Raw genomic sequence first — 13,059 nt, 5'->3', positions numbered from 1 at the left:
CCAAAGTCTTTATTTCAGACCCAGTTGTTTAAAAAATTACAATATTAGTCTAAAGTCTTTTTTCCAGACCCGGTTGTTTAAAAAATTATAATATAAATCCAAAGTCTTTATTTCAGACCCTGTTGTTTAAAAAATTATAATATTAGTCTAAAGTCTTTTTTCCAGACCCAGTTGTTTAAAAAAAATATAATATAAATCCAAAATCTTTATTCCAGACCCAGTTGTTTAAAAAATCATGATATAAATCCAAAGTCTTTTTTTCCAGACCCGGTCGCTTAAAGAATTATGATAAAAATTTCCAATTCTTTTTTCCAGATCCGGTTATTTCAAAAATTATAATTTTTGTCCAAACTAAGATACATTAATGATATTCCAGTGGAATAAAAATTAGAATCAAGCTTAGACTTTTCCCCAGACGCTAATAGTAAATTGAGAATCAAGCATAGTCTCTGCTCCAGACCCGGTAACTAAAAGCTGAAACTTAATAGTAATGCGTTTATATAGCACAAAAATGCGAAATCTTTTTTTCCAGACCTGGTTAATTCAAAAATTATAATATAAGTCCAAAGTTTTTATTTCAGACCCGGTTGTTTAAAAAATCATAATATAAATGCAAAGTCTTTTTTCCAGACCTGGTTATTTCAAAAATTATAATAATTATAAAAATCAAAGACCCACGATCCTATTTATGTTGCATAACATGGAAATATAGCGTAGTCTTTCTGTCAGACCCAGTTATAAAAATCATTAAAAACACAACAATAACAACAATAAAACAACGACCCTGCAACCATTTTTCAAAAATAATTTCTTGTATATTCCTTCCTTTTTTCTATGAAAAACCTAAATAACAAAACATTTAAATACATATGAAAAACTGAGAAATAAGATATCACTAAACAACAGGGGGATTACTTCACGTAAACGATAAGGTTGTTGATCGACGATCTCTGAGATATTATATAAAAGAAAATCATTTTAACAAGAGGGAATAACGTTTTAACAAGTTCTTCGGTACTTTAAATTTTCAGTGTACCAAGCACCATTAGTAATATATTCAGCATTTTTTTTTATTTGTTACAATTCCAATAATCTCAGTGACCTAAGATATATTTTCGGGGGTTATATTGACCCATAAAGTAACGAGAGAGAGAGGATTTATGTGATCAAGAAGTGATAAGATAGGAAAAAACTGATTTGAAATGACTGAAAGAGAGACAGGCAAAGAAAGAAGAGCCCCCTCCCACACCCGTACCAGAGTTACGGGGTTACGACTGTCCCATCGGTGGATTCAGGTCCATCAACATCTTCAGGTTTGATCTTTCCAGGGGACAAACGTTGTTGTTGTTTTAGCTTATACGGCGCGTGTCATTCAGTAGTGAATATTTGCGCCATCTTTAAATATTTTGTAGTCTTTGCTCTAGACCCAGTTATTTCAAAATAGGAAATTATTAGAAACGATAAAAACAGACAAAACAATATTAACAAAGACGCCACAATATCATTGGTGTAGAATACCGTTGTTGTTATTTTGGGTTTTTAAGGCGCGTACCATTCAGATCTGAATATTTACGCTTTTTATTAATTTGTCGTTTTTGTGGTATGCGTTATCACAGGGCTTTTATAGTTTTGGAGGGGCCCGTTGCAGAAAGAGTTGCGTTTAAAAGCAAGACAAAAAATCAATCGCAAGTCCAAAATGCGCGCTGTTGATTGGTTGAAAATCAAGTTGCGCGTGATTTTTAGAGTTGCGTTTGATTGCAACTCTTTCTGCAACGGGCCCCTGGTGTCTAAGTTTTAAGATTAATCTTTTGCTTAATTTGTATTTTTAAGAGAATTGGATGTGGGGTAAAGACAACTCTCTAAACCCAAGCATTTTAACTGGGTTTAATTTCAAAGATTGGTCTTAGCTTTGATTTTTATTCAATATTTGTTAATCTTATAAATAACTGGGTCTAGACGAAGGTCTAAGCATAATAATAATGTTATTCAACAGGAATAAGAATATGACAAAGTCTTATGTTTTAATATTGTTTAAATCAATTTCTAAATGACTGGGTCTGGAATAGAGACAACGCTCCAAACATGCGCTTTTCTACTTGGTCTTAATTTGGAGGATTGTTGGTTCTTAGATTCGTTGTTGGGGGTTGGGTTTTATTGTTTTTTATTCTTGAAATAATTGTGTCTGGAAGGAAAGTCTACAATCGATCTCCATGTTATTCCACAGTAGTTAAATTATTGGGTATTCGTTTTAGAATATATGTAAAAACTATTTATTTTAAATAATAACCTAGTCTGGAGAATGGACGTTTGCTTTACCCATGCATAAGTACAATGTTTTGTAGGGGTCTTAGTATTATTATACAAAAAATATGGGTGTGGGGTAAAGACATATTTTTTTACTGGGTGTAATTTTTGAAAATTGGTTTCAGATTTGATTTTCTTTTTAAATTCATTTCTTAGATGACGTGGTCTGGAGGAAAGCGTACGTTTTAAAACTCGTGTTATTCCAAAAGAATAAAATAGTGTATTATGTTAGGTTTTTTTTTGTAATTTTTGTAATGATTAGGACTGGAATAAAGACAACGTTCTAAACCTCTTTTTAAAAACAGGTTCTTAGGTTCAAGGATTGTTTGGTCTTAGATTTGGAGTTATTTATATTTTTACTATTAGCCTTATTTTGAAAAACAAATGAATGGGTCTGGCTGAAAGACTACGCTATATGTCCATGTTATCCAGCATTAATAAGATTATGGGGTCTTTATACGTTTTTTGTTGTTGTATTGTTATTTACAATTTTTGAATAACAGGGTTTGGAGAAAAGGCTATGCTCGATTTTCTTTTTTTACACTGGAATATCATGATGGTATCTTAGTTTGGACTTATATTATAATTTTTGAAATAACTGGGTCTGGAAAAAAGACTTTGGATTTATATTATAATTTTTGAAACAACGGGGTCTGGAATAAAGACTTTGGATTTATATTATAATTTCTTAACTACCAGGTCTGGAAAAAAGACTTTGGACTTTTATTGTTTTTTAAACAATCCGGTCTGGAATAAAGACTTCGGATTTATATTAAAATTTTTGAAACAACCGGGTCTGGAGAAAAGACTTCGGACTTATATTATAATTTTTTAAACAACCGGGTCTGGAAAAAAGACTTTTGACTTATATTATAATTTTTTAAACAACCGGGTCTGGAATAAAGTCTTTGGGCTTATATTATTATTTTTTTAAATAATCGGATCTGGAATAAAGACTTTGGATTTATATTATAATTTTTTAAACAACCGGGTCTGGAATAAAGACTTTGGCCTTATATTATCATTTTTTAAACAACCGGGTCTGGAATAAAGTCTTTGGGCTTATATTATTATTTTTTTAAATAATCGGATCTGGAATAAAGACTTTGGATTTATATTATAATTTTTTAAACAACCGGGTCTGGAATAAAGACTTTGGCCTTATATTATCATTTTTTAAACAACCGGGTCTGGAATAAAGACTTTGGGCTAATATTATTTTTTAAACAACCGGGTCTGTAATAAAGACTTTGGACTCTTATTATAATTTGTTAATTAACCGGGTCAGGAAAAGAGACTGCACTTTTGTGCTATATGAACGCATTACTATAGGATATTAGTTTAGAACGGATTTGCCAAAAATCCCTTCAAAATTATTACATTTGTGGGTAAAGTGCATTATTACATTTGTTGGCGAAATTATTTAATCTGTGGGTAAAGTGTTATTACATTTGTGGGCGTTTTTACATTTGTGGGTAAAGTGTTATTACATTTGTGGGTGCACCAAGGTCTACCTAAAATTTTGTGATGGACACATGTAAAAAAAAAAAGCAAAAAAAAGGGGTCATCAACCTAAATTAGGGGGGGGGGGACAAGAGACCTATTAAGGGGGTCACCAGAATTAATAGGGGGCGCAGGAAACAAAATTGGCAAGCACAAAAAAAGGTCATCAACTAGAAATTTAAGGGGGGACCTCAATTTTTTGGGGGGATCTGTCTTCCCATCCCCCCCCCCCCCCCCGCTTCTGCCGCCTATGGAAATCGGAGTATTTCTGTTCCAGATTTCTATTTCGAACAATAAATTATGGACTTTCATTTCCTGAAATTGTCACAAAAATCATTTGGATTTTGGGAAATGTATAGAAACCCCATTTTTAATTCGTGCATACCACTATGATGACATAACTATATATATATATATTTTTTAATTTCTTCCCCTCCCAGTTCGATTGAACATGCATATATATGAATCAATATATGACAATGTAAAAGAACAGATTGTTGCATTTTCTGCCATACCTAAACGAAGAGCACCCGACCTCGGTGGTACAGGCTGCCTCGATATGAGTGATGATGACGACGACGACGACAACCACGTCCACGAGGATGTTGACGACACTGAGAAAGAAGTCTGCCTGTCTGGCGATAGCGAGGGGCCATTGAAGCTAGTCGTAATTAAATCGCTTTCATTTATCTGTTATCTGTATTGCATGACAGGGGTTTATTAATTATGTTTTGATCAAGCCTATTTCTTTTACATAATCATTATTATTTATTCGAAATTCAAATAAAAGCAGATGATAACTTTGTATGTTTTTCGTTTCTTATAGTCATACGTTGTTTTGTTTTTTGCTTTGTTTATATAGGCATAAAACATGTATTGAAGCTTTTTGCAGTCATTGAGGAATCATGGGGACGAGAAAGGCCTAAACTAATAATTATGTTTTAATGTATACTATGCTGTTTAAATCTATTTAAGGATATTTTTTTAAATAGAGGAGATGACTCTAGTTATCATGCCTTTGGGTTTCTATTTCGTTTGATATTGGTCCCCGATCAAGTTGGTAGCAGTACCGTTTTTTTTAAACAATCGACGCCCCGCCAAGAAATGTGAATGATTTGATCAGGAGGGTCTGGCAAATCGTCAGGGGGGGGGGGTTCAAATTATTTCTTGACGGGGTTATGCCTCACGAAACCCTGAAAAGGTAGTGTAAGGAACTGACTACAAGGAGAAAAATACATAGAAACACACCAACGTCACCTGATCATTCAGGCTATTGAGTTGTATGGCTCATCCCCCAGTCTTACCCAGGCCATGCCCTTTCGGAGGACGAACTTGATGTTCTGGTCCTTTCGGAGAGGGGGAGGTTATGAGCCCTTTCAGCCACAACGGGAGTATGGAAAAAGTATGCTTGTTAACATAATGTATAGGTGAATGTGCACACATCATACAGTGTCATAAGAAATAAAGTGACCTCCGGAGTGAACTATATAGATGCTGATATCTGAAAGGGCATGATTTCAGCTTTTGACTCGGGAGCTAATTTCCACCAGATATTCACCCATTGCTTCAAATACAATAAAATAAAAGTGTTTTATTGATTCATTGGATACACAATTTTCATTGATATCATCGCTTTCCTGAGTTGAACCGAGACTCTGGTACCCTGGTTTGGATGACTAGAATGGATATAATCTTAATCAAAGTTTGATACATTTTTTTTTTACATTCTACCCTTTCTATTTCATCAGCCCCTTGAAGATTTCATGACTGGTACGAGGAAGATTATTCTTAACTCGGAGATGTTTGGTCGTTTGTTGTGCTCTGATGGATCATTCTCGATATCTACTTTAAATGAAAAAGAAAGTAAGTCAATGTCCATGTTATTTTACAATATTATTAAGGCCCGGCGTTGTCCCCATGTGTTTTCATATTGAGGTGCACGTAGGCGCCATGTGCATGAGCGCCACCGCAATATTGGCGTTTTTTCTTAATTAAATAAGATAAATGATTTAGGGCATACACAAAACACAACAGGTAAGGCCGTTTCAGCATCCTTGTTACAAAAGACACAAAGAGGGTTTTCCCCTTGATTTTGGATAAGAAATTATTGAAGACAAATGTTCAATAAAATATCTTAAAGCAATAGACGTAAGCAAGTATCAATGCTATATTAAAAATTGATCTTATGTTCTTTTTTAAATTCACATCTCTTGACATTGAACCTTTCTATTTTATGATCAGTTCCCAGTAGCGTAACTGCGGGGGGGAAACGTGCCCCACATCGGCTGCCCACCCCAAAAAAAAACGGGGGGGGGGACGAGGAAAAAAAGAGGCCTAGAAAGAAAAGAGAAACGTGATGATGGAAAAAGAAATTATTGTATATTGTATCATATTAGTCATATTAGATAAATCATATTGCATAAACAATTTTTGTTATAATTTTATAAAAAATGATTTGCTTAGAACTCATGTTCACATCATTGCTGGAGCTCATATTGTCTGTTTAATGAGATATATAATCCCGTTGTACAAACAAACCGTTTTCAAGTCAATATGCACCAAATATATTTCCTCGCACTATTATTATTTTATTTAGTGATTATTTTCATGAAAACTTAAGTGATTCCCCATTTTAAGGTCAGTACTATGACCTCCTGGTAAACGCACGGACATTTTGAGAGCTCCCGATATTTCAACAAAATTTGGTGAAAACATCCCTTAAACTGTTGCATATCCGTGAATATGGATAGAGGAATGCGAGATTACAACCTTAGGGCGCAGCAGAAAGGAAAATCTCAATCTACTGCCGCAACTAAGAGCAAAAACAGTGAGGTAAATACAACCGATAGTGAGCAGTCCACCACTACAGGCGCCATGACAGGTGACACGTCATTGCACGAGGAACGCAGCGCTCAGGGAGCAGCCATGATACCCCGGAACTCGCTTCTTTTATGCTAGAGTCAAGGGCTTCATTCACACAATTAAACGGTAAGCTGGATAAATTTATGGAAGAAATGTCTACTATGAAAGCAGATCTCGCTAATACTAACCACAAAGTATCAGATCTTGAAACGGGTCTTACTCTTACTTCTGATAAAGTTTCAAGTATTGAGAACACTTATCTTCCCCAGTTGCGTTCCCAAATCCTCAAGAAAATAGAAGAACTTGATGAAAAACTACTACTGAATGAAATTCACGATAGGAAATCTAACTTGCTCATTTATGGAGTTCAACAAAGAAATGAGAAGGAAAACACCTACGATGTGGTGCATGAAGTGTTTGTTCATTTTATGGGAATATCAAAGGAAGAAGCGTCCCGGATCCCTCTTGTTAATGCGCACAGGCTACCCTCTTCCGCCCGTGGAGTTGCAGAACCTCAACGTCAACCCCCAGCAATCATTGTCAGATTCGTCAGGATGATTGACCGTGATCGTTTGTTGTATGGATTTGAGCGACGACCACGTCAACACTCGCCGACATCTACCCAGCAGCCTAACCCACAGCTTCAATCTTCCCCTTACAGTAAAGTTACCATACGCACCGATTTGCCCCAAAAATGAAAAGGGAGAGGGGTAGATTGGCCTCAATCGCGTATTCACTAAGAAAGAAGGATCAAATGGCTACGAGAATCAAAATTGTTGGATCGAAAGTTATTCTACAAACACGCAAATACTCGAGGAGTGCTGGAGCAACCCCTGAGAGCTGGTCTGTTTGGTCCGATCCCGGTAGCGAAAAGTAGTGATGTTTACAAATGTCAAAGAAATGTTTCAGAAGCAAATATTAAGAAAACAGCTAACTTTAAAAAAAAAATCAATGAAATAATACTAAAATGAAATATGTACTTGAAGAACAATGAAGAGTGTATTCACGCTGAATAACATCGATACATGAGATAAAATTGGTCAGGCGATGGAATTATGCACTTATTGTTTAAAATGATATGTACCCTTTGGGGCATTTTTTTTCTTTTAAAGTTGCTACATGATCAAAATGGTGTGTTAAATTGATAACTAAGATGGCAAAATTTTGCAGATTATAAAACATGAAATTAGTATTTATTGAAAGAAAGCGATGGAAGATAGGTAAAGCTGCTTGTCACTTTTCCTTTTCTTTATATTCACAAACAACTTTAAGGTTTGTGACCCCCCCCCGATTGGTTGTAACTAAAGTTGTAACATACATGTATAATCATTACCTTTAAAATGGCAAGTCATTAAAGAGAAATGAGAAATGAAGGGGTTTTTTGCTTTCTTTTAAAGTTGCTACATGATCAAAATGGTGTTTTAAAGGGATAACTAAGAAGGCAAAACTTTGCTGATTATAAAAATATGAAATTAGTATTTATTGAAAGAAAGTGATGGAAGATAAGGTTAAGCTGCTCGTCACTTTTCCTTTTCCTTATATTCATAAACAACTTTAAGGTTTGTGAAATCCCCAAACAGGTTGTAACTTAAGTTGAAACATATAATCATTGGATTTAAAACGGCAAGTCATTAGAAAGGAGAAATGAGGGGTTTGAAGTCCTTCTGTTTTTTGCCCCCCTTATTTTATTTAATGATCAAATACTATGAAAAATCTTTAACATCGTTTGACTTGTGTATTTACAATGAGAACAAATGATAATAAGCATCTAACAACAAGCCATTAGAAAGGAATGTTGAACAACGATGAAATTATGTAACAGAATGATGAATATATATATTTTTTATTCAATTTGAAAATGCCTTTCACTTTTTTATGTAAACAAAAAATAATTAAAAAGTGAAAAATTGGCATCAAATTTAGTTTTGAATCAAATAATTGAATTTGGCAGCATGTCCTTATAAAAAAAAAACAAGCAATAGAAAGGTTAAGAAGGATTGAATAAGTTGAAATAGAATTCAAAAATACATTTTTTAACTGAATGTCCTTTACCTTTGTATCACGAACATTTTAATGAATATTATAGAATGTGGTTCCAGTGTACATATATATAAAACGTTGTTGCAATCACCGTTGGATAGGAAATGTTTAAAAGGAAGTGATTGGAAGATTTAAATGAAGAAAGGGCAGAATGGAATGAAACAGAATGAGAATACTTTTAGATTCTCCAAATGGAAAGTCCTTCACGTTTCTTATTTTCTTAAAAATATAATCATTAAATCATTACCTGTATATGTGTAGTAAAATGGTTGCATTGGTTTAGTTACTTTTCTTTTTTGGGAGCAAATAATCAATAGTATTCAACCGACAGATCATGTTAGAAAGAAATGATAGAAAGATGACGGAGTTGGAAGGTCTTTTATTTGTTTGTTTGTTTTTGTTTTTTCGATTGAAAGACCTTCAATTTCTTGTAGGTTTTCTTTTCTCTTTTTCCTTATGTAAAAGAAGGAAAGAAAATGTTAAAAGATGTTTACAATAACTGATTAGAATACTCAAAGCTGAACCAAAGTATTATAAAAGTATGACAGAAAGTCTTGGATGGAATGAAATAAAAAAAAATGATGACAAAAAAAAATGTTTAATTACAGTTGTTTTGATATCAAGTCATTTTTAGAAAGAAGTGTTGAAAAGATATAGTTAGGATTTCATTGATTGAGGAAGAAAAAATCACTTCACATAATCTCTTTACATATAGATATAAAATTACAAAAGAATTATTTAGGTCTTAATTCCCATACTTGTATTTGTATAGATAATGGGGTATGATTTCGTCTAACAGCTCCAAACGCATGCATAAATAATCTCTTTTCTTCTCTTAATGCAACTAATAATTCCAAATAAGGAATACTCACTTGTTAAATGTATCTGATAAAATGCATGCATAATATTTTGCGTGTCAATATTTTGGTCTTCTATTTCCATGAAATGTTGTTGAGGTCAACTGTAAGTAAATGATTTTTTTTTATGTTGGAGTGCCTTTCCTCAAATGAAAAAAATGGAAAAAGCTGGTGCTGTTATTTGCGTATTGCATTCCTCTTGCATTTGTAACAAAAAATATAGACATTTCAAACGATTCTACAAAATCTGATGTAGAGGTTTAATGTCTCGGACATGAGTCCATTATTTTTTGTTATTCCATCAACAAGGATATGTTTGACGTATATAGAAAACGCATTAAAGAAATGATATATGACGGTATCGAGAGAGTTGAGATACATAGATTTCATTCAATTCTTTTTTCATGTTATATAATTTTGTTTACATCAGATATAAAATCAGGAAAAAAAAATATAAGGCACACTCATTTGTATATAGGTGTATATATACATGTTTATAATGTATTCGCATGACACTTGCATGTCTATTTTTTAAGTCCTTGAAAGGTTTGCGAGGCCAAGTGTAAAGGAGTTTTTTTTTCTTTTACCTATATTCAGTGCCTTTTCTCTGATTAAAAAAGGTCTAGTGGCATGAATAACGGGTTTCAATTGCTTGGAGTAGCTTGACCTTTATTTAAACTGCTCAGTTCATCATTGACCTGCTCTAATATGCAATGTGCTTGTTTCATATTTATGAATAATTATGATGACAAATTGCAGTTTAGAGGATAATGGAAAATAAAACCATAAAATCTTAGATGTTTTATTATTAAGGCTTGTTTAAATAATTTCATTAATCAATGAAAAAAGGGTTAATCAGCAGGAGTTTTTTTGTAATTCACATCCTTACAGGGGAAAAAGAAGCTAATTCAATGTTAAATTGAGTTGAATAAATTATTTTTTTCTATAAAGTTTGCATTTGTCATAAACCTGTAAAGCATTTTTATTCAGAGTGTTTCTAATTTAAGCAAGATGAATAATTTGTACATACACCAAATGCGAAATTAAGTAGACGATGTACCACTTTGATTTTAGATTAAGAATATTGTTGTAAAATTCGAACATTGACTCTTTTCACCTCCATTTACTTTACTGGGAAGTCTGCCCTGAATTGTTTGCATCAATGACTATGCCACTTTAAGTATTGTTATAGGGAGGCTTCCCATCTTCGTTATTATCTATGGGAGCTCACCCATGTTCGTTATGCGTCTGTTAAGAACGCAAAGGTTAACATTCAGTAGACATTGTATATATGTAAATGTTAACCTGTTGAATCTTTGTTTGTTTGTAGATTTTTTCTTGTTCTCTTTGTGTGTAACCAGTTTTTCTTCATCGAATTCTTCTTCTCTCCAGGTCTTTGCCTCGTCTACACTCACGTGCAAGCGGTATCCATGGTCCCCACAGGAAGCTCCGTTTTTCATTTCGTGTTATTCTCACAAAATTCCCGGTCATTGAAAATCAACCTTTTGCAATGTTGAATGATGATGAGTTATACCATTTGTTTAGGCCGAATACTGAAACCCAACAGAAAAATTGCAACCTGCCGTATTTTGAAAACCTTGTATCCAAGGAAATGAATTTAGCTGTAGACTTAAACGATAATAATGACAATAATTATCACAGTTCAAATTACTTTACCATAAATCAATTTAAATCTCCGGAAAAGTCAGCGAATACATTTTCAATCATGCACATGAATATAAGGAGCCTGAGCTGCAACTTCGATAATTTACGTCTTTTAACTGATACATCTCCACAAACGAATTTGTCTGTAATCGCGTTAACCGAGACATGGTTATCTCAGGAATCTAATACTCTATACTCACTTCCTGGTTATACCTTTGTAGAAAATAATAGAGCTAATAGGAGAGGAGGAGGGGTGGGTCTCTATATTAATGAAAAATTAGAATATTTCATACATACAGATCTTAATTGTATGAATGAATTTGCTGAATCTATTGTTATTGAAATTCAAATCCAAAAATCTAAAAACATTATTATAGCGGTATTTTATAGACCTCCCAACTCCAACACACATATTTTTTTAGAATACTTACAAGATTTTCTACAAAATCCAGTTTTTATAAATAAAGATTGTTATATAGCAGGAGATTTCAACATAGATATATCTAATACTAACCATAATGCCTCACAAGAATTTTTGGACATAATGATATCCTCATCTTTTTTACCTTTAATTACAAAACCAACCCGGGTTACTAACCAATCTGCAACTCTTATTGATAATATTTTTTGTAATGTTACTCCTTTACCCGAGTCGGGAATTATTTTATCTGATATCTCAGACCATTTTCCGATATTTTCAAGAGTCCCGTTTAGTTTAACAAAAAATCATTCCCCGCAGCATAAGTTCCGAAAAGTAACGCCAAATAATATAGCAAGGTTGAAAGAAGGTCTAGAAGACACTGACTGGTCTGAGGTGTTCGGTTCGCAAGATACCAATACTGCATATAATATATTCATTAAAAATTTAACCACACACTTAGATAGACACGTACCACTAGTCAATAAATGCTACAATTATAAAAAGAGTCCAAGACTTCCTTGGATATCGAAATCAATATTACGGTCAATAAATCGTAAAAAACAATTTATACTATGCCGACAAAATAAATCGTTCAGAGAAGTCGCATCGCAAATACACCATGTATAAAAATACCCTCACAAAAATTTTGCGCAGCGAAAAACGAAAATACTTCACAAACCAATTAATTCATTTCAAGCATGATATAAGAAAAACATGGCAAACTATAAACAATGCCTTGAATAAGTATAGCGTAAAATCGAACATAAGAACAATAAAACACAATGATATCGAAATTCATGATTCTGCGCGGATAGCTGACATATTCAATCAATATTTTTCACAGATCGGAAAAAATCTAGCCGACAATATACCATTAACACAAAAGAAATTTACCGATTTCACTCACCGACCAAATCCTAATTCTCTTTTTCTATTACCAGTGCATAGGAATGAAATAATAGATACAGTGAATAATTTAAAAAACAAAAAGAGTTGTGGTCATGATGGTATTGATAATATTTTATTAAAAAATATCATAGAATATATTGTTGATCCTTTAGTACACATATTTAATCTATCCTTAATCAATGGCGTCGTTCCCGACAATATGAAAATATCTAAGGTAATACCTGTGTACAAAAAAGGAGATAAGAATAATGTATGTAACTATAGACCGATATCTTTATTGCCTACTCTATCAAAGATTCTAGAAAGAGTGATATATACAAGACTATTAGAATTTTTGAATAAATATAACATAATTTCTGACTTTCAATTTGGATTCCGCCAAAAGCATAGTACTTCTCATGCCACTCTTTCATTTGTTGAAAAAATCACAAAAGCTATTGATAACTTTGAACATACAGTAGGTGTTTTTCTGGACCTCTCCAAGGCCTTTGACACTAT

General features: G+C 33.2%; 1 protein-coding gene across 1 annotated transcript in view; it reads left to right on the top strand.

Moving 5' to 3' along the window:
• The window catches only part of LOC121415439, a 32,330-nt gene that overhangs the window by 15,498 nt on the left and 3,773 nt on the right, over positions 1-13,059 (top strand). The window contains exons 5-6 of the mRNA XM_041608641.1: positions 4,248-4,474; positions 5,556-5,670. Of these exons, the coding sequence (XP_041464575.1) occupies positions 4,248-4,474; positions 5,556-5,670 (342 nt within the window). The remainder of the gene's footprint in view (positions 1-4,247; positions 4,475-5,555; positions 5,671-13,059) is intronic.

The sequence above is a fragment of the Lytechinus variegatus genome, chromosome 5 (genome assembly GCF_018143015.1).
Source record: "Lytechinus variegatus isolate NC3 chromosome 5, Lvar_3.0, whole genome shotgun sequence".
Taxonomy (NCBI): Eukaryota; Metazoa; Echinodermata; class Echinoidea; order Temnopleuroida; family Toxopneustidae; genus Lytechinus; species Lytechinus variegatus.
This window is presented reverse-complemented; position numbering and strand designations above follow the sequence as displayed.